The 22,072-nt window shown below is 39.4% G+C and overlaps 1 protein-coding gene and 1 long non-coding RNA gene across 2 annotated transcripts; one reads left to right on the top strand and one right to left on the bottom strand.

Annotated features, from left to right (window-relative positions):
• Positions 1-1,382: 1,382 nt before the first annotated feature.
• Positions 1,383-4,048, top strand: LOC111072100. Its single transcript, XR_002607548.2, has 3 exons — positions 1,383-1,754; positions 1,807-1,866; positions 1,931-4,048. It is a non-coding gene; the product is annotated as an uncharacterized LOC111072100 (long non-coding RNA).
• Positions 3,090-6,133, bottom strand: LOC111072099 (U6 snRNA-associated Sm-like protein LSm4). Its single transcript, XM_022363737.2, has 4 exons — positions 6,037-6,133; positions 5,942-5,983; positions 5,743-5,841; positions 3,090-3,446 (listed from the first exon to the last, which is right to left on the bottom strand). The coding sequence occupies exons 1-4, from the start codon at positions 6,037-6,039 to the stop codon at positions 3,132-3,134; spliced, it is 459 nt and encodes a 152-aa protein (XP_022219429.1). The 5' UTR covers positions 6,040-6,133; the 3' UTR covers positions 3,090-3,131.
• Between the last annotated feature and the right edge of the window lie 15,939 nt (positions 6,134-22,072).

The raw sequence follows: 22,072 nt of genomic DNA, 5'->3' as shown, positions 1-22,072 counted from the left end.
TGAATACCCTGGTGCTGTGAGTTGGTTATATAGTAGAATTTGGTCAGTACTGTCGACAAAGAATAGGTCTAGTAGTGTGTTTCTTGTTTTTGTAAAGTGTGTGGGGAGCTGGTGGTTCACTATATTTAAGTCAAGGCTCAACATGCTATCTGCTAGTGAGGATTCTCTAAGAATATCACAATTAAAGTCACCTGCTAGGATTACGTCTGTATAAGTCAAGGAAATGTCAGTAATAAGTGATGTCAGGTCTGAGTAGTCAATTTTTCGATTTGGTCGATATATGCAACCAAGAAGCATCTTTCTTCTATTGATGGTGATCGTTAGAAATATGTATTCTATGGCACTATCTGGTCTTTGCTTACAGAGGATTTTTGCGGATATCTTGTTATTTATGTATATTGCAACGCCCCCGGCATGCCCTACACGATCAGAACGAAATACATTGTATCCTCTACATTCAATTAACGAGTCACTTAAGTCAAACCAAGTCTCGGACACACATATAACATCCACACCAGAGTCGATAAACATATGTCTGAATTCGTCAATTTTTTTTGTCAAGCTTTGTGTATTGATATGGCAGATTTGCAGACCCGATTTTTGCTTCACCAGAATTCTGAGGACCTGAGATGTATTCACATTTGTTATTTCTAATGAACTGTCCATATCAAGTGTGTTTTAACACAACGAAAAATTTGTACAGTTAAGGGCCCACTTAAAAATAAAATACAGGAAGGTGGTTAGATTGGTAATACTTATAGCTAACATGAAAAACGAGCTATTCTCGTCTCCAGCTGCAGGGCTCTCAGTAGCAGCTTGCATCTCTCAATTTTGAGAACTTCCCAGATCTCACTTTCTTGGGTCACTTTGACGTGAACCGTAAACACGGATTGCAGCTTCCAATGCTTCTTCATTTTCAGAGCTTCTCTAAAAATCTGGTAGTTTTCCCTGGTAAGCTGCTCGTTGACATATACTGGGGCTGGTGAGTTTAGGCCGAGTAACTGCAGAGTTCCAGAGTTCAACCTAACCTAACCTAACTGCAGAGTTAGGGGCTGCTTGGTTTCCCGCCTGTACATACCGATGTTGCGCAGTAATGCCGCTTTGTCGCGCACCCGTTCCAGCTTGACAATGATGATGGGGTCAACGATGGAGTGGGGAAGATTTTTGTTCGGCCTTATACAATAGATATCCCTAATAGCAGGCGCAGGCGTGAGATTTAGGCTGAGGCACAAGTTGTTGAAGATATGAAGAACTCCATGGATCCTCAGGTCGCATGCGATATTGGCCTTGGCCAATAGTTTTAACAAAAGCTGGGCTTCCAGATCCTCTACCTTATTTGTAAGGTTTTGAGGCGTTTCTGATGTACGCGGTCCCTTCAAATTTGTTCCAGTATTTTCACGCAGACGTTTTGAGACAGGCTGCATTGTTTTGATTATGAGCTTTAACAGAGGCGAGGCTATACAGAATGTTGGTGCACTATTGGTGGGCGCCCTCTAGCGCGAGCTTTTGCATTATGCGTGGCAGATCGATCGCTAACAGCTGTGTTATGTCACCTCTAGCGCTGTTGTTTTCGTTGTTCGTACGTACTCACGTTTCCCACTCAGTATTAAGTGAAAATTTTCGTTTCCAGCTTTTTCCGTGCCTTCCTTTGCCAAGTTTGAGCTACTTTCGAGTTACTCGATGACCAGTTTTTAAAAACAATAATAAGCCCACGGGCCAGCCGGTGGTGATCTGCTGACAGTGCTCTTATGTTGGTAAGCACCTTATATTTGTATTGACCAGCAGCTGATGTGTTGTTGTTTGCAGGTTTCACCGAAAAATGCACTTGTTGACGGAGCGTGTAACTTGCACGTCTATTCTTATTGAGTGAGTATACGTGGACTGTCATGCTGATTAACTTTGACTGTTGTTGTTCTTTCGTTGTCGTCAGTGAATCGCCTGCGATAAAGAGGGTAACCATCATTTCCACTAATAGTTTTTGCTACTAATTGTCTTGGTAAGCGTTTTGAACATTTTCCATTCACCATACACGGAGAATTTTTATTTAATGTTCCACAAGGACCATGAATCATATTTTTTGTAACAATCTCATACATATAACAATGTATCTTCATCATTATTAGGAATTTCCGCAGATATCACATCGTCGATTTTATCCGGTCTTATCATCTGTACCAACCAAATGAGAATGTGTGCATGTGACAATCCGCGTTGTTGTCATTCGACTGAATACATCCAACAGCCCGTTTCGCCGAATACAGGATGCCTAACAATGTAATCCATGAGTGATTTTAACTTTCTTTTGAACACCCTTGCGGTAATGTCGTGGTGATCAATGGGTCATTGGCCATAAAATAATTCTTATCTAATTTCTGTCCACTTTGGATTGCATGTGAACGTTATAAACAAATCTGGTGTGCCATAAATACGTGCATACGACATAGCATCCTGAGCGTATTCATGCATATGTCGCGGACTTCCGATGTCGGTACCAATGGTATCAATTTGACTTGACCGCTCGCGCAACACAATCCAGTAGCTTCATTTTTAAACTTAAATGACTTGCAGTATTGGCACACAACGTTCATTTGTCCAATAGCAACGATTTGCTGTGAACTGTAATCTATTACCACGTTATAATTGAATGGAGCTCGATAGGGGTCTAAAACAACATTTCTATGTTGTTGATTTCGATTCCGATTCCGTTCAACTTCATTCCTCGCTTCCGGTTGCTCGTCGCTTTTACGTGCTCTTCTATATCTGTGACTTTCATAATTGTGAGTTCTTCGACTTAAGCCTGTACGTCTAATTGCTGGCATTTTTAAAATCGAAAATTCCTTTGTAAATTAAAGAAAACCATTGAACCGCATCATATGGTCGAATTGTTTCGAATACAAAGCTTGCTTTTCTACTGATGGGTCTCTCTGTCAAAGCTATAACCATTTATTAACACTTTTTGCAGCCAATATATCGGGGATTCTAGACCCTAAACCCTTCTCCTGACAATAACCAACACAACAAAAAGAGAATTGGCAAAATCGGTTCAGCCGTTCACGCGCAATGCCTGGACCAAGGGAAATAGGGATTCATTTTATATATATAGATTTTTATTTATTTTCTTTTTTATTATATTATTTTCTATTTTTGTTACTCTGAGCAAGTAGTCGATTCCCTTGTCCTGCAACACCTACTCGCAGAGTGCTATTTCCAGAACCTCCACATAATTGTCCGCTTCGATTTCCGAAATTATTTCGGTTACAGTTACGAGCTGAGCGTTGATTTTGTGCTGAGTTTGCAACACGATTTTTGTTGAGCTCTGTTCTATTTCGCGATTTTGCTTGGGCATCTTCTTTAACCATATCGATTACCTCATCAGGTATACGCAAATATTTAATGGTACTTCCTCGAATATAGCATTCCGGCATACGCCAAAAACGGTCCCCATCCTGAAATAATAATATTAATAGTATTGTTAGTCCGAAATCAAATTGAAATTTTATTTGGTCAATTGTGCATTCGATTTTTTCATTTTAAATACAGGAGCGGACACAGAAATCCGGGCAATAAAAAATAACGAATTTTTTTGTTTTATACAATTTTGGTATGTTTTTCAAGAGAAAATCTTATTAAAATAAGCTAACAATATAAAAGACAAGAGAAACTAATAAGAAGTTTAAACACAAATTTTCAAAAGAATCCTTAAATCAATAAATAGTCATTTTTTGATTCTCTCTAATATTTGTACAGAAAATTCACTCTTGATTTTTGATCATGAAATAAAACTGTTCTTGTATAACGTTTGATTCTATTATTACACTACCCGACACCATTTCACCGCTTCGAACCAAAAAAACTTTTATTGAAAGATTTGGGCCTTTAAACATGATATTAGTGATCATCAACTTTTTTTAAAGAATTGTTGAAAACTGGTATATTTTTTGTAAGCTTTTTTCAGAGGTAGCGCTTCTTTTTTAATATAATTTAAGTATCATACATTTTGTTTTAATAAACTTTGCTATTCTGAAAAGCAAAGAAATGCAGCTATAAATAAAACCAAAAAATTTTCTGATTTTAGCTTACCTTTTGGGAATAATTAAGCTTTCAATTCAAAATTACGATTTTTTTGCGGTACTTTTAATTAAATATAAGACTTTAAAAAATAATAAAAAATCGAAAAAAATAAATCCTGTGTCCTTTATTATACCTGTACTCAAAAAAGAGTTAAGGGGTATATTGTATTTGTGGTAAAAGTGGATGTGCGCAACGCAGAAAAGGAAACGTTTCCGACCCCATAAAGTATATATATTTTTTGATCAGAATCAAAACCGAGTCGATATAGCCATGCCCGTCTGTCCGTTTCGATGAGCGTCTAGATCTCAAAGGCTATAAGAGCTAGAGAAACCAAATTTGGTTTCCAGACTCATGTGATATCACACTGGTACAAGTGTATTTCAAAATTTCGCCCCGCCCCCTTCCGCCACCACAAAGGACGAAAATCTGTGGCAGTCACAATTTTAAAGATACGATAAAACTAAAAACGCAGTATCGTAGAGTATGACCATGACCATATCTACCAGATTCCCGAATCTGAATCAGATCGGATCATAATTATAGCCAGACTGAAGAATTGGTTTTCTGTTGGTTCCCGCTCCTTCTCCAGCGCTGCTGACGCTACTGATTCTCTTTCTCGCTCGCACACTCTGCCACGTTCAGTGCGCGAGCAACCCCTAGCGGAGATGATGTAGAATCTAAATGGTACATGTATAATCTACATGTTAGATGTAAAATATACATTGTATATGTAGATAACAGATGTAGCAAAAAATGTAAAATGTAAATTTTTTTTTTTTAATTCTAAAATTCTAAATAATCATAAGCTCAAAAATGTATATACTGACTGAGTACGGGTATAAGTAGAGTCGCGTCCCCAGAAGCGACTCACACGTTCCTTCTCGTTTTTATGCTGTCTGCTCGAGGAAAAGACAGAGAAAAATGAAACAGACGTGCTCTCTCTCTCTGAACAGAAGACGTATCTCGAGCTGAGCGGCGAACGAAGCACAAATGTGTTCCTACGAAAACAGTCTCAGCGAGAGACTTTCGTTCGGCGCTCAGGAACTGAGCATTATTCACTGAGAAAAACGAGCCAAGTGCAAGTCCGCAGTGTCTTTTTGTTGTAGTTGCGTTAGGTTTTTGTTGTTGTTTTTACATTTCCTTGCAGCCAAAGCTTGAAATAGGAAGGGAGAAAGATATAGGGCTCATCGTAATTGAGGCACGGACGCAACACACACATTCATTCGCAAAAGACACTTTCGGCTCAACGAAGTGTCTCAAGTTAACGAATGCATAAGGAGAGCGACAAGACACAGTTGGTTGAGCAAAGAGCGAAAAAACGAAGCGGAAGGGTCTTTTCGATTCCGTTTTTAATCGTGCCAGCGAACAAGCGGTTTTTTTATGACTGCTTGCTAAAAGGGACCACTTACGAGCTCTGATTAAAACACACACTTTTGGACCAAATTTAAGATTTTTTTGATTAAATTTTAATTCTTGAAGAACCTATTTTAGAAAAGTACAAATTTGTTTGTGCAAGCCAGACTACATTCTATGGCTATAAATAAAAAAAAAAACAGTATGCAATTTGGTGAACGCGTTGCGGAGATAGCCGCGTACACACAGATTTTTTTCTACAAATTTATAACATAAATACTGTAACTTAAAAACTAAAGAAAAAAATGGTTTGCTTACCTTTGAAGTGCAAATTACGTCACGTAGATTGATATTCATCCACGAATCACAGCTCACCAAGTGTCCATTATAAGTCTCACCATTTTTCAGTTCAACCAGCTAAAAATATGTATAAAGACAAATGATTAGAATGAGGATATATGTATGTACATATAAAACTTGTGTACACTGTCTATAACAGGACTGTGATGTTTCTTACCATAGGATGGCTCTGCGCGGTTTTCAATAGTGACAGTGGTAACTAGAAAATACAAATATAATTGTATGGAATTGGTTCTATTTATTCAGAATTACCATATTTTTTAAGCAGAGTTAATAGTAGAGCTCGAAAAACATCGATGTCAGCGATGTATGTGTTTACGCTGCTGACATCAATGTTGTTTCTCCAACATCGATATTTTTAGTTTTATAGCCTAATTACACTGACATTAGTTACAGCCTTTTCACACTGTCAACCATCCATCCAACCATCCATCCAGTTCCATTTCCCAGTTATTCCACCATTCATATGAGATGTTCCCACATAGCACAGCACAACGGTGGGAATTTTGACTTATGTGAAACTCCGATTCCCACTGGCACCATCCACCATCCATTAAAAACAGCTGATGCAGCTGTAAATGTGATAAAGCACCAAAATTTATTCTTGCACAATTTAATCATGTTGGGCTTGGATGATGATAATGAGGTCAGCATTGATGAGCAGAATTAATTGGAATGGATATCTGTTTTGAAAACACTGAAGCGTGGTCATTTGTGACTGCTTCTACTAAATCCAATCAATGTCTTAAATTCAAACATATATTCTATGTCTTTTGAGAAGCTTTTTGGGAACTTTTGGGAGAAAGATGTACCCGAAAAAAGCGACGCGTTTTTTAAAGAAAGTTTTGTATAGCCAGAGGCTTGTATAATTTAAGCTCTTTTTCCGAGTACAGAATAGTCGGCGGGCTATCAGACAATAGCCGGAGCAATATCCTGCAAGAGTTTGGCAGAGCATTCATAAACGAATGCCCAGAGGATAGTCCACAAACCGAGTTTTCGTTCCTGAGACAGTTCTGACATATCAGATGTTTTGTTGTTGTTTTTACCATTTTCCTGTCTGTCGTTGCTTACATTTTTGTAGTAAATTCCGATTTTTTGTTGTGAATGTCAAATATTTATGGTTGCATTTGACAATTATCGAAAAAATACCGCACAGAAACGTGCGAATTAAAAACATCCCGATGTATGGTGGAATAACTGAGAAATTTTCGGATCGGCAAAACCTTACGGCAAAAACCATCTAGTGAAAACGTGAGTGCAAGTTAAATAGTTCTTATCTTGTATATTTTATATTATATATAGATACTTAAAAAAAGGTAATTCTTTTACTTACATATAAGTTCCTGTACGCAACGATTTGCACCCTTTGCGGCAAGTGTTAACCTTCTTGCTGATTTCGCTATGTTTGTTTACGTCAAACATGAATAATTGAAGCGTGTGCGCAGCACACCGCACAAGGTATTCACCAATTTGCCAATTCTATTGAATCAAGTTTTTCCATGAGATTGTCTAAATTCTTGTCGTCGTCCAAAAGTTCTTCTTCTCTAGCATCATCATTTAAAATGTCAATGGGTTTAATTATATTTCTTCCATTATCAGATGTAATGAGGTACCTACAATTTTCATTTTTTAACATTGAAGATAATTAAAATACGATGTATATTATTTATTTCTTGCCTAAAGACTTTATAAAGGTATATTTCGTAATCGTGTAGGATCTCCAAAATTTGTTCCTTAATATACAGCCCGGTATGCGAATGTAGTAGCTGTATCATCCCCAAATTCTCTAGAACATATTCTAAGATTAGCCGGGCAAGAGATACATAAAGAAGGTTAGTGGGTCGTTGAATTCCTTAGACCATCTTTTAATAAAATCAAGCACTCCCCTGGCTTTTTTTATTCGAAATGGTGGATATATGGTAGTTATAACACAGATTAGGTATAAAGATAATGCCCAATTCAGTAACTTTGAACAGGCGTTGTAAGGCAATTTTATGGATAGTGTACTCGAAAAGGTTTGCTGTGATTGAATGTCATTACGTTACTTTTGGAAATGTTAAGAGGAAGAATGTTTTCTAAGCATCAAATATAATTGGTGAAATCTATTACATATATATTAATACCATTCATATCGTCATTAATCAGTTATTGGCAGTAAAAAACCGGCACAAGTTTTTGCGAACTAGTTAACTAAATATATCAACCTCAGCTGAACTTCTTGATTTTCACCAATCGTTAATTTTTTAACAGTAACTAAAAATCAATATGAACTAGTTTCTAAGTTTCAATATTATTTGAAAAAACCGACGAATTCAATTTTTTTTTAATGTATATTTACCCAAAAATTTGTGGTAGCAACACCCAAACATTAAACTAAATATTTGAAAAAAATTGTATAATTTTGTATACAGAATTCGAGGATGTCCCCTTGGTTTTTTTTTAAATCATAAGCTCAAAAATGTATATACTGACTGAGCACGGGTATAAGTTGAGTCGCGTCCCCAGAAGCGACTCACACGTTCCTTCTCGTTCATATTTGTATTTATGCAGCAGGAACACCATAGAACGGCACACAATAATGCAATCACAAAATTTAATTGTTCCTTTGCCATGATCACAGGCTTTAATATGATTTGACTTAGATGTTATAATTATTAAGTTGCTTTAATCGAGCAGTGTCGAATTTGTCACGGTCGCCATGTTAAGTTAGAAATACTTACCGAAACAAGACCGCTCAGCTTGGTGCCTTAATTTAGAATGTCTATTGAATTTCTTTTTGTTCTTAGCCTAGGGTACAATTGTTCTTATGTATAACGGAGAGCGAGAGCTCTCCTATGCATTATATGAAAGGAGTACCACCGTATTAGTTGTAGTGCGCGTGGTCTCTGCCTGAGTCTAATGGAAATGCATGATCATAATTAAGGGGCTTTTAAGAGGGAGACCCATCGCCTCAGTGTTAGGGCTTTTGGGTTCTGCCTGAGTTCGAGTAAATGCCTGCTCACCAGTTTTGGTAGCTGACCGATCTGCGTTCAAGTCGCAGACCGTTGCTGTGCAAAAGGTATGTATTTTTTGTTTTTGTCTTTTGTATTTGAATTGTTATATTATCATTAGGGACATTGTCAAGGACAATTTATATTTACTAAACGGACGAAAACGGAGATTGTGAAACAGGAATTTATATGTTCCTAGTGGCCAAGTCGGACGGATGGATGCGATTTAACCATCGCCTGGTTCTGCTCCTTACCAATCTTTTAGCGAGGACGTTCGGGTGGCTCCTTAGTTTGGTCAAGTATCTTGTGGCTTCCTCTTTAATAATGTCACCGACTGAGGGGACTCCAAGGTCTTTGGCGATGTCTCTATTACGGACATACCATTCAACACCAGAGATCTTTCGGAAACACCCTGATCCTGTCAAGGTTCGTTTTCGCTGCGACACCATAGGCCTGGATGCCATACCTCCATGCAGGCGCCAGGTTTACCTTATATATGCGGATCTTATTGGCCAGGCTGAGCTTGTTGTTAGGCTTAAGAAGCGAGCAGAGTTTTCTAGCCCTGCTTTCCAAGGCGCTTCTGACCATCCTTTTGTAGCTGGCAAAGGTCAGGCGGGTGTCCAGCGTGATGCCTAGGTACGTATGTTCCTTCCGCTGCTCCAACAGCTCGCCAGAAGAAATACCCCAGGGCAAGTTCCTTTCCTAAGTGTGTGTACCACACACTTCTCAGGGTTCACAATGATATTCCACCTGAATGCCAAGTTCTTAAACCTTTAAAGGTACCGCTGGCGGTAGTCCGTAGCGTCGTAAACGCAGTTGGCCCTTGACAGGACTGCCGTGTCGTCGGCAAGTGTGGTAAGTTTTACATCGATTGGCTGGGACGCATTGTCAACGCTATCCTTAGGCATATCGTGCGGCTGTACAGCTGGCCCTAGCACGTTGAAGATTAGGGATAGCTCGATTTACGGATGGGCTGTCCAATAACCTTCGAAGAATGCAGCGCTCCAGGAGCTTCCCAAAAGTGGGGAGCAGGCTGATTGGCCTGTATTTGACATGGTCGTCTGGGGATTTGCCCAAGACCCTATGTGGCCGACGACATGGTCTTTTTCAGTATAAGTTGTTGGGCGAGGCTGGAGGTTATAAGGTGCATTTGTGATCTGGAGTCTAAGAGTGCCCACCACGTACCCTCAGCAGAACAACTGCAGTGGCTAAGAGAAAAACATCCCTGCAGGAGTTCTGTGCAACCAGAGAGGCAGCTGAGGACTGTGGCTACGCTTCAGGGTGCGGAAATGACGAGACAACGGGTTCCGTCGGCGAGGGTCTGGCGTTTAAATGCAATAACATGTGATGTTTGCTACCACGGTGGCGCCAAGATGACTTGCAAGTGCGCAATTGATGGCCAGCCTGCAGGCAATTCAGGCGAAGACGAAGCTTCTTCACCTCAATTAGGCGAAGCTACGGCGAAAAATTTCCAAACAGCGCGTATGTATATATACTATGGCCAGCAGTATTGCAAAATAGACTCTCAAGAGAAATAGATTCAGTGGCTACAAACGAACTACTAGTGTTGCTCTGTACTTTTGTAATCTTATAATCTTGTAATCAGTATCCGTGTGTTCAATCACACGGGCTCACAGTTCTACAGACCAGCAGCGAAAGCTCACATTTTGAAACGAACTGAGTAGGTACAGCTGGCAACAACAATGGCATGAACACTTAGAGCACCGAAAATAGAAACGAAACGACCGCAAGCAAAACCGCAAAGCAGATGACGCGAGAACCGTTTATGTTGCTTGTACACAAACGACGAACCGAAAAAAAAGCGAATTAAAAACAACCGAGAAATGTTATGGGTTTTTTGTTTGCTCGTGATATATTCTATATATATATATATGCCTTTTTATACCTTTTTCAATAGCGTAGAGCTAGATCGAACTTTAAAATTTGACCAGCAGACCCGCGCGCTTCGCTGCTTACTAAATGAATTTAATGTTTAGGAATTCATCGAAATTAAAAAATGCTAATTTTGATGTAATGACATATTTTATATATTGATTTGCTTTGTGATAAACAAAATTCTTTGTTTTGCCGTCGGTACAATGAATAATTAATGCCGAAGGTTTGCCTACTCGTGAGCACGCTACATACAGTTGACCATGTGAAAAATAACGGATGCTCCAAATTTAAACCACAAATTTGCCTTGTCCTTGTGATTTAATAATAGTCATAGCAAAAGCAAGACGAATCGGAAATTGTAGTCGTTTGAAATCAAATGGCATATCAGTCGGAATCATCGGAATTCTCGGAATTAAAACGTGTTCACCACAAAATTTCCCAGTCAAAATAGTTGATAGTCCGCAGCATAATTATGGTGGCTCCAACTTTTACTTGTAAATAGTATGGCGGCAATCCAGGTAAGTCCAATGAATTTAGAAATTCGACTGGATAATTTACAACATCATCTTGATTGATAATTGTATCAACCGACCTATACGCAACCATTTCTCCTGGGATAGAATTCAAAATAGATGCGTTGATCTCATTGACATCTTTATTTTTCCGGCCAAAATTGCTCTTTCCCTCAACCAGTCATGGTTTCTATAATTTTGTACAATATTTTAAAACACGCTCTGAATCAAGTATTCCTTCGTGCAAAAATTATTTGGAAGCGTTATGAAGCCAGAATTGTCAACGGAAGTATGCCATTACCAATGTCTAACAGTTGTCTGGAAAACAAATCTGCTGAAGCATCGTTTTGCAGTTGAACACGTACATTTGTAGTCAATCTAAGTGTTTTCACAGAGCGCCACAAATTAGATGTTTTTAAACACGCATTAATTTCATCAGCAGATGTTCGTAGTTTGACTACAGGCACTGTTTGTCTGAAATCACCTGCTAACAATATCAATGCACCACCAAACAATCGATTACACTACTCGACAAAATCGAACTTTTTTTTTCCTCAAGGATCCAAACCGACTTTTTCTGATAGATATGGACATTTAAAATTTTTTAAAGAATTATGGTTTTTTTCCTATGGCAGAACTTTTTTTTGAAGAATTTTTGAAGTCTGGTATTTTTTTTTTTAGCTTTTTTCAGAGGTAGCGCTTGTCTTTTTCACATAATTCTAGTATCTTACGTCTGGTTGTAAAGAACTTTGCTATTTTGAAAAGATAATTAAAACAGCTAGAAGTTAAGCCCAAATACTTTGTGATTACAGCTTACCGTCTGGGAAATATAAAGCATTGAAATGCAAAAATTATGATTTTTGTGCGGTATTTTTTACGAAATTTTGACTTTAAAAACTCAGGAAAAGTCGAAAAAAAATTATATCCTGTGTCCTCTATTTTTTGTGCTTTAATTTGGCGTCGTTCAAGGTATTGCTCATTAAAATCTATGGAGAGACTTTGGAGCTAAAATTCGTTAGCCAAACCTAAAAAATGAAAAAAATGAACAAAAAATACCTTTTCGATGGTTGCGGGCTCAACTGCCCATTGGGAATTGGGATCGCGATCAGGTACCAAATGTACCCTTTTTCGTTTGCTTTGTTCCCAATTGGCAGTTGGGCCCGCAACCATCGAAAAGGTATTTTTTGTTCATTTTTTTCATTTTTTAGGTTTGGTTAACGAATTTTAGCTCCAAAGTTTTCAAACAATTTTCAAAAAAAAGTTCTGCCATAGAAAACAAAAAAAATATCATCAACCCATTTCTAAGCCCCAAATCTTTAATAAAAAGTTGGTTTTGTTCCTTAAGGAAAAATCGTGATAATTATCATTCCCGATCCATGATAGGCATCCAACTGTAGTTCATTTAGCTGTTCATCTTGAAAACGGTCAACGCGTTTTTTTCACACCCGGAAATGCAATGCCAAGAGCTGCGCAACCACCAGCAACAACTCTAACTGCATTTTTTTCGTTGTGTCAAGCAGATGATTTTGCGAATCATTGCTATACGCCGAAGTATCCGGCGTATATACGTGGAATAATTCGTCAAAAGTTTTTCAAATGCGAAGACGCTGAAAAGCCGTTCATGGTCAGCCAGTATTGTTTCACTCAGATGCGATAGGACGAATTTATACAGTTCATCCTAACAATCAAGAGTGTTATTATTTGCGATTGTTGCTAATAAATGTTCGTGGACCAACATCATTTGAATCTTTGCGAACTGTTGATGAAGAATTGTGTGGGACGTATCGCGAAGCATGCGAACGATTGAATATGCTTGAGAATGACATGCATTGGGATCTTACACTTGAAGATGCAGCATTGTCATCAAGTCCACATCAAATTCGGACACTTTTCACAATTATTATAGCCACGTGCCAAAGCCAATTGAATTGTGGCAAAAACATCAAAATCATTTGTCAGAGGATTTTTTACATCGATTGCGCCGTCAACCAGGTGATATAAACATGGACTATACGCCGGAAATTTACAACGAAGCATTGACTGCTATTGAAGACCTTTGCTTGATGATGGCAAGCAAAGCAACATTTCAAAAAGATCTGCAATGGCGAGAGTGCTGCAGCAATTCTCTCTTATTGTATGGGATGAGTGTACTATGGCCAACAAGAAGTCACTAGAAGCAATCGTACGTTGAAAGATATTCGTGGATATAATCGATTGTTTGGTGGTGCATTGATATTGTTAGCAGGTGATTTCAGACAAACATTGCCTGCAGTCAAACTAGGAACTTCTGCTTATGAAATTAATGCGTGTTTGAAAACATCTAATTTGTGGCGCTCTGTGAAATGCACGTGTTCAATTGCAAAATGATGCTTCAGCAGATTTGTTTTCCAGACAACTGTTAGACATTGGTAATAGCATACTTCCCGTTTACAATTCTGGCTTCATAACGCTTCCAAATAATTTTTTCACTTTTGTGTCATCGAAGGAATACTTGATTCAGAGCGTGTTTTAAAATATTGTACAAAATTATAGAAACCATGACTGGTTGAGGGAAAGAGCAATTTTGGCCGGAAAAATAAAGATGTCAATGAGATCAACGCATCTATTTTGAATTCTATCCCAGGAGAAATGGTTGCGTATAGGTCGGTTGATACAATTATCAATCAAGATGATGTTGTAAATTATCCAGTCGAATTTCTAAATTCATTGGACTTACCTGGATTGCCGCCATACTATTTACAAGTAAAAGTTGGAGCCACCATAATTATGCTGCGGACTATCAACTATTTTGACTGGGAAATTTTGTGGTGAACACGTTTTAATTCCGAGAATTCCGATGATTCCGACTGATATGCCATTTGATTTCCAACGACTACAATTTCCGATTCGTCTTGCTTTTGCTATGACTATTATTAAATCACAAGGACAAGGCAAATTTGTGGTTTAAATTTGGAGCATCCGTTATTTTTCACATGGTCAACTGTATGTAGCGTGCTCACGAGTAGGCAAACCTTCGGCATTAATTATTCATTGTACCGACGGCAAAACAAAGAATATTGTTTATTACAAAGCATTGCAATAAATAAAATATGTCATTACATCAAAATTATCATTTTTTAATTTCGATGAATTCCTAAACATTAAATTCATTTAGTAAGCAGCGAAGCGCGCGGGTCTGCTAGTAATCTATATATATATATATATATATATGTTTTAAATCTCGTCGGGGTCACCAAAATGTGGAGCTATTGAGCTTTTTCAATAGCGTAGATTTATATCGAAATTATAATTTGATTGAAATCATGACACAGTTTGTTCGATTATATTATGTTTATTTTATTTGCCATGCAAGGCGAGTGGGAGGACTATGGGGCGAGAATTAACAGCAGGCGGACCCGTGGTGGACCGTGTTTTAGCGAGAACAAGAGTTTTTATATAATTAAATACAATGATGTGGCAGTCAGGTCACTGTGCCAACCGACGATACGTTCGTTTTAGACGATAATAGATTTCGCGTGTCTTCTGCCTTTTCTTACGAGTCTCCCTCACAGCGGCTGACGAAAATCGAGAAAGAGCAAAGCACCAGCAAGAGTATAAGCAAAGGCCAACAAAACGGTGATAAAGAGTGACGTTACATTAAGAGATATTACACAGATATTACACCTCCAAAACTCTGTTGGGAAGCGCTAGCTCTTAGCAAGAATTCCAAGTGTCTTGGCCTGATCCTCGATAGAAAGCTCGATTGGAAACTGAGTATAGAGAATAGGGTAAGGACAAAGTGGTCCTTTATACTGTGAGGTCCTATCTCAGGCTGAGGTATGCTTCAGTCTGTTCAGGGTCCGCTATAAGAAAATTTTAGATCGCAGGTGACTTCAGGTCGACGGCTGGCCTTGAAATACAGTAGGCAAGGGAAAAAATGATGATGCGGTGGTTTTTGCTTTTGTGGTTCTTGGTTGATTCTTTATTCTTTCATTCACTTAATTCTTCGGGGGCTTGTTTTCAATGGATTACTCGCGAATCTTGTTACTTGGCCTGATGGACTGCCTCCTCTTTCGGCCGATCTTGGCTCTTTTATGCAGGTGGCGATCGCACCTGAGATCCGGAAATAATTGCCTCTTGCTAACTTTGATTGTTGGTGACAATAATTGTGGGGCGTGGTAAGTGGGTCGAAGCTTGGTGCTTCGTTGACAATTGTTAGTGGGTCAGTGTGGTTTTGCTGAGACTGCATCGCGGATGGTGTGGGCTGCAGTTGGGAATTGGGATTTTGCTACCTCTGCATCGCAGAAGGTGATATCTGAATTTGGGCCGGTAGGTCGATAATTTTTTGCTGGCTTGACTTATTGTGAAATAACGCAAATGATATTTCTTATGTAGGCCGTCGATTGCGAAATGTCCCAAGAGGTGGGGTGTTTTAAATTGTTGTGTGGACAAGAATGTGTAGAGTTGTTGATCGAGAGTTCTTAATTAATAGTGTGCGTTGCTTAAGACTATTTTATTTCCCGGAGGTGCTGAAACACCGCTATTTGTGGAGAACCTTGGTCCGTTGGCTCTCTATATATCAGTTTGATTATTGTTGCCGACTAGCGTGGATGCGCTGACACTCCGCCGTTTGTGACGAGCCATGGCTAGAACCATGTTTCGTTACAATACCTGTAAAAAAACCATCGTACTGAAATTGGGGAATGACGCCGTATATAGTTCGGCGGTTCTACACCGCCATCATACGAGCAATCATGATATATGGAGTGGTAGTATGGTGACCAGCTCTTGACAACAGACTTTGTCTACAAAAGCTCAACCGAGTTCAACGAATAGAAGAGTAATGTATTACCGGTGGTACCGCACTATCCCAGGCAATGCCCTGGATACAATGTTGCACTTTCTTCCTGTAGATCGTAGATCTCTCTACCAGAGAGAACTGATTACTGCATACCGAGTGATCATCTCTCGACGCATTTCATATATACATTGATGGCTCACAGTTAGACGTCCGTTTGGGGGAGGCGTCTACTGCAACGAGCTCGACATCCAAACTTTCTTCAGACAAACACTCAGAGTGCGTCTTCTCAGACAGTCAAGTCAACGCGCTCGGCTTAATATCGTCGAACTCAACGACTGTAAACGACTGCCGCAGGTCTCTAAATGAGACCGCAGAGTAGTTAAATCTAAATCTATTGACAGGGCAACCTCTATAGTTGGCAGTGCGGTTTCCCACTATGGAGTGCTAAATTTTTGGCAAATTGGTCCCAATTATTTACGGGGCAGGACTCCCCGCAGGCCACGCAGACTGCTCGTAGAGGGCAATAAGTTTTTGTGTTTCCCTATTACTGCCAGTTTGTGCACTGTACGGGTCTATTTCAATTGTGTGCTTCCTCAAAGGTGTAAACAGGTTCACAGAAGCGTGCAACAAGGCCTTCACATCAGCATGCCCGTAGGACAAACCTGGGGAGAAAAAAAAAAACCTTTGATGGTCAAAACAAATAGAAGTCCTCCGCAAAAGCTGCATGACTCTTTTCAACCGAGCCAGAAACAGCAACCAGGAGGAACACTGGGCACACCAAAAATAGTCCAGCCCTATACAACAAAGAAACTAGGGACTCTTGGCAAAAATATTGCTCTGATATCGAGAAGTCTTAAGCCGCAAGTTTACTCAAAATCCTCTCAAAAACATTTCCCTCAGTGGGACACCTCAAGAGAATGGATGGTACGTGGACTAACTCTTCTGAGGATTCGCTACGCATTCTGCTCGATTCCCATTTTCCATGGTGCACAACCATCGAGCCAGTAGACCTCCCCAGTGAAGGCCCGGCAACATGGATCCTGACACATCCTGACAAAATTGAACCTAATGTTCAAGCAGTAAACAGCTTTAAATCCTTCAAATCGCTAGGTCCCCACCAGGTCATTCCGGCCCAATTACAAAAAGCTGGTGATATGGCCGTCAACTGGCTGCACTGTATTTTCAGGAAGATACTGGTGGTGGGAAAAATACCTCACGCTTGGCTGCATAGTGGTAGCATATGCAAACGACGCTGCAATAATCTTCCCGGGAAATTTTCCTCAAACACTGTGCGACTGACAGAATAATCAGAGTCACGCGGTCTGGGAGGACGGAACTGTTGTTTTTCACAAATAAAAAAGGAGCCCTCTAGACTTGCAAAAAGGACATTCCCCTTAAATGGGGCATGAACACACGTATAGTCCAATGGATATATCTAGCAATAGCTATACCAATGCTACTCTACGGAGTTACTGTATAGTGGCCAGCCCTTTAAAAAAAAACGATCACCAACCAAATGTCCAAAGTTCACAACAAATCGGTCACTCATCAATATTAAATAACAACAATATAGTCCCTACAAAAAAAGGGAATGAGGGAGAAAAAGAGAATGCACAGTTACTCCTTTCGAAACAATCATCCCTCGCAGAGACGACTGGCTCGATGGACTTCCCTGTCCAAATAAAGCCACTAAAATCGTCATAGGGACAGCCAAGCTACGATCAAATAGCTAAATACGATCACTTCGAACTCGGCCACCGTGGCAATAATATGTGCCACTGCTGGCCAGATCTAGTACTACAATCCCCTTTCTTTAGGACAAGGAGGACATTTATATGCCAATGGCCACCTGTAAGCTCATCATAAAAGAGTACTTTAAGCTACTAATAGACAATATATGGCAAACAGTGCCGCAATGTCGTACAACTCGACAAACATGGCCGAATGTTACAAAGAAGCGCTCCAATGAGCTCTGAAAGCTAAGTAGAAAAATCTGCAATACAGTCATACCCCTGCAGTTTCAAAAGTCACTTTTCACTCGTGATTCATTCGGTGAATCACTCTTGGCATGTCCAAATCCTCTGGTGACTCACTGGTTAAACTCCAGATGAAATTTGTATGGGCATGTCTCTCACACTTTTCTCACTCGTGAAACTTCATATGAAATTTTTACTGTATTCTCTAGTGATTTCACTAGTGCCCTATACGTATAAGCCATGAGTGAAATCACTCGTGACATCGACTCTTTCTATGTCTTATATGAAATCACTCGTGAGATATGAAATTTAAAGGAATTTCCCGGAAAATTTCATATGTGAAAGCCACCTAAAAATTTTTTTAAAACACTTTATTGAAATAAAATTAGATATATGTATTTTACAGGATAACAATATCCACCGACTCGATCGGACTAATAAGCAGCAATGCTCCTGAAATGATATAAAAAGTAAACAGATAAACCAAAATGTTTCCGGATACCTGAATCAAAAAAAAATTATTAACAGACCTACACATTCTTAATTTTATTTCGTCTTACCTTTGAGAACCAAATATAACCCGGCGCGGGACTTTAAAAATTTTTGGCCGCAAATTCCGTCCAGGTTGTACTCCTGGTCTACTGTTTCGTCCAACACACTTTTGAGGCACCTAGACAATGGGTCCTTCTCCAGCAGCTTTTAAAAGGAACACATGGCTAGAATGTTCTAGACATATTTTGTCTTTCGAATCCCATGTAAAACTTTAACTTAACTAACAACGCGCACTGTAATCACTGAATCACTTACCACTTACCTGACTTTAAAAACACTGAAAAAAACTTTTAAAAGGAATAAACATCTAAATAGACGCTCAACTAAAAAAATCACAGCCGCTCGAAACAAAAGAGTGCACCAATTAATCGGTTTTTTTCACCCCTTTTCCGCAGTTTCTTTTAATTTTTTTCCCACCAAAAAATTGCATTTTACTCTAGCAGAATAGAATGGTGAGAAGGAGATGAAATGAGCGAGAGTAGAAGAGTTAGGTTCGATGCAGGTACAGAAAAATAGGAATAGGAGAAAGAGAGGGAAATCTATGGTTACCTGTGTCTCTTTCTTACGCGCCCATTTCGGTACGCAGCAGTTGAAGCTGGACAGAATTTCATGCTGACGTCGACGTCGCTGCCTTTGTCGACGTCGAGCCCAAACAATTTTTCCTATGACCGCCAGAACTGCAGGGACTCTCCCTTACAGAGCACTGGCTAATGGCAAAGACTATTCAATACCAAGATGCTGCATGAGCTGCATGAGCCTCATTGACAGAGGGATTCGGATTTGCCTCGTCTCTGACTGCGAACCCGCTGGTCGACGGCTTCGTCTGTTCGTCAGCGACGAGCCTTAGAGCAGCATATGCCTTTCGCATAGAAGGGACTTTGGCTTTTTTAGCTTGGTAAATTAAGAAGTAAATTTAAGTGAAGACGATGTGTTCTGGATTATTAATTAATTCTTTATAGAAATCAAACTTATTTTTATATGAAAATCGTCAAATTGAGTTGCCTCCATGCAGGTGTCTTGGCGTGGGAAACAAAGCCTCGTTATTTAAGGCTCCCCCGGTCAATATGCAATATTGCAATTAGGAAAAAAATCATTCACTTAAATAAAGTTTAAGACAGCGAGAAATATACCAGTAGTCTTCTTAAATGATAATCTATGAATTTCCACCATGATTTGAAAATTTTCCAGTTTTATTGACTCACTCACAACCTAATGATTAATTTTGATTTATTTTTTGCTCAAAAGTAAAAGTTAAGTTGTAATTTCGACTTTTCCTTAGGGAATAAATAAAAATATTATATTTATTCTTAATCAGTAAGAAAAGACAAACCAAAAACTATTTTTTGTATGAAAAAAATTCTTGAGAAAAAATGTTTTTTAAACAAAATTTTTTTCAATAATTTTATTTATTTATATTCAATTTTACAAAAAGTAGCTTCTCTAAAGACTCGAAGACAGGTTTAATATTGAAATCACTAAAAATATTTTGAACATTGGCACATAAATTTTCAGATGTGTGATTTTTGAAGCATTTGCAAGCCATTAAAATGGCCGCTCAAATGCCGCTTGAGATTGCAGACATAGATCCCTTTGGAAGTGGCTTTACAAATTTTGAAAAGTACAAAAAATTACGCGAAACACAATTACGCTTGCGACCCATGTTAACAAAGCGATAAGAATGATCAAACCAAATGATGCATCAATGCAACTAAGCTTTGACTTAAGATAAGCTTTGCGATAAGCTATAGAAATAGATCAGCTCATACATATCTATGTATGTACATAGTTATGCATACTAGGCTGGGCCAAAATTTGACCAAAAAATTTTAGTTTAATATTTGGGGGTTGCTACCACGAAAAGAAAATACAAATTTTTGGAAAAATATACATTAAAAAAAAATTGAATTCCTCGGTTTTTTCAAATAATATTGAAACTTAGAAACTAGTTCATATTGATAATAACGTATTTTTATTTTATTTTTTAGCTACTGTTAAAAAAATTAACGATTGGTGAAAATCAAGAAGTTCAGCTGAGGTTGATATATTTAGTTAACTAGTTCGCAAAAACTTTTGCAGGTTTTTTACTGCCAATGACTGATTAATATTTATTATTATTTTTATATTATAAATTAATAACAACAAAATTTTTTTTTTTATATTTAATAAAAAAAAAAAAACAAATCCAAAACACCGAAAAAAAAACAAAACACCAAACCCCCGCAGAACCAGTGAACACCACTTCACGCTAGACACAACTAAAACAGCAGTGATTTAGACATGCGGGCTTTCGGGTCAACAAGCAGATTCGGTACGCAAGTGAAATGGCTATGTCCGAGCCAAGGTCGGCCAGCTCTGGCTGCTACCTTGCACCACGACTGTCGCTCCAGGAATTCGGCACCATACTCGACGAAGTAGCAGACGACGCAAGGGGACGGCCAAATGTCATCCTGGCAGGTAACTTCAACGCCTGGTCAGAGGAATGGGGGTCAAGATTTACCAACGCTAGAGGTCACACCCTCCTAGAAGCCTTTGCCACACTGGAGATCTCAGGCCAGAGATTTTTCTAGATGAGCTAATCGTACCAGAGCCCCAGGGAGATGCGAAAGCCAGTGCTGCCGAACTCGTCCGCTCGATAACATCGGCCCGCAGGGAAATCACAAGACAGACAAGGAGCCACCCGCGCCACCGCGAGCCGGTATTCTGGTGGACCACGGAGATCGCCAAAGCTCGCAGCGAATGCATCCGTGCTAGGAGACGCCAAACACGCGCGAAGGAAATGCCAGCCTTCCATACGAGGTCCCAGGAATACGCCGCGGAACGCCGAGTTCTCAAAAGAAAGCAAGAGGAAGGGCTTTCTAGAGCTTTGCGATTCTGCTGAAAATGACCCCTGGGGTCTCGCATACAAGTTCATAGCAAAAAAGCTCAACGCGGCAAAGCCCTTCACCACGGCCGATCCTGCCAGGATGAAAGCAATTGTCGAATGCCGCTTTCCCACTGTCACCCTAGCTGTCAGCCCGGCGCGAGCATCGTATCCCCACATCGGATGGACCGACATAACATCAAGCGAGATTCTGGATGTGGCAGCAGAAACTCCGACCGGCAAGGCCCCGGGCCCAGATGGCATCCCCGATACCGCCGTGAAGCTGACAATGACAGCGCATCCATCGACTTTCGCGCATGTCTTCAACATGTGCCTTCGCGAAGGAGTCTTCCCAGTGCCATGGAAGCAGCAGAAGCTTGTCCTGTTGCCAATACCCCACAAGCCCATTGAAGAACTTTCATCCTATAGGCCCATCTGCCTGATAGACAACGTGGGCAAAAAAAAATACTTATGCATGTACATACATATGTATGACAATCATAGTCAACGGACAAAAGGAATACGAGATCTTAGCTTTCGCCGCAGCACTTACGAAAACATTAAATGCTTTTAGTAGTTAAATTACACAAGTCGACACGAGTTTTCCTCCAGAACAAAACCAACTTTTTCTTAAATATTTGGGGCTTAGAAATGGTTTGATGATATTTTTTTTTTCTTTGGCAGAACTTTTTTTTTAAGAATTTTTGAAAACTAGTTTTTTT

The sequence above is a fragment of the Drosophila obscura genome, unplaced genomic scaffold (assembly GCF_018151105.1).
Source record: "Drosophila obscura isolate BZ-5 IFL unplaced genomic scaffold, ASM1815110v1 contig_137, whole genome shotgun sequence".
Taxonomy (NCBI): Eukaryota; Metazoa; Arthropoda; class Insecta; order Diptera; family Drosophilidae; genus Drosophila; species Drosophila obscura.
Note: the sequence above shows the minus strand (reverse complement) of the source record. Positions and strands in the feature narration are given on the sequence as shown.

Excerpts from the sequence above, each read along its gene's own strand:
- LOC111072099 (XM_022363737.2), bottom strand. Across the intron at positions 5,842-5,941 it reads CCGCGCAGAGCCATCCTATG|CTGGTTGAACTGAAAAATGG; the intron begins GTAAGAAACATC and ends ACATATTTTTAG. Across the intron at positions 3,447-5,742 it reads ACGTAATTTGCACTTCAAAG|GATGGGGACCGTTTTTGGCG; the intron begins GTAAGCAAACCA and ends TTATTATTTCAG.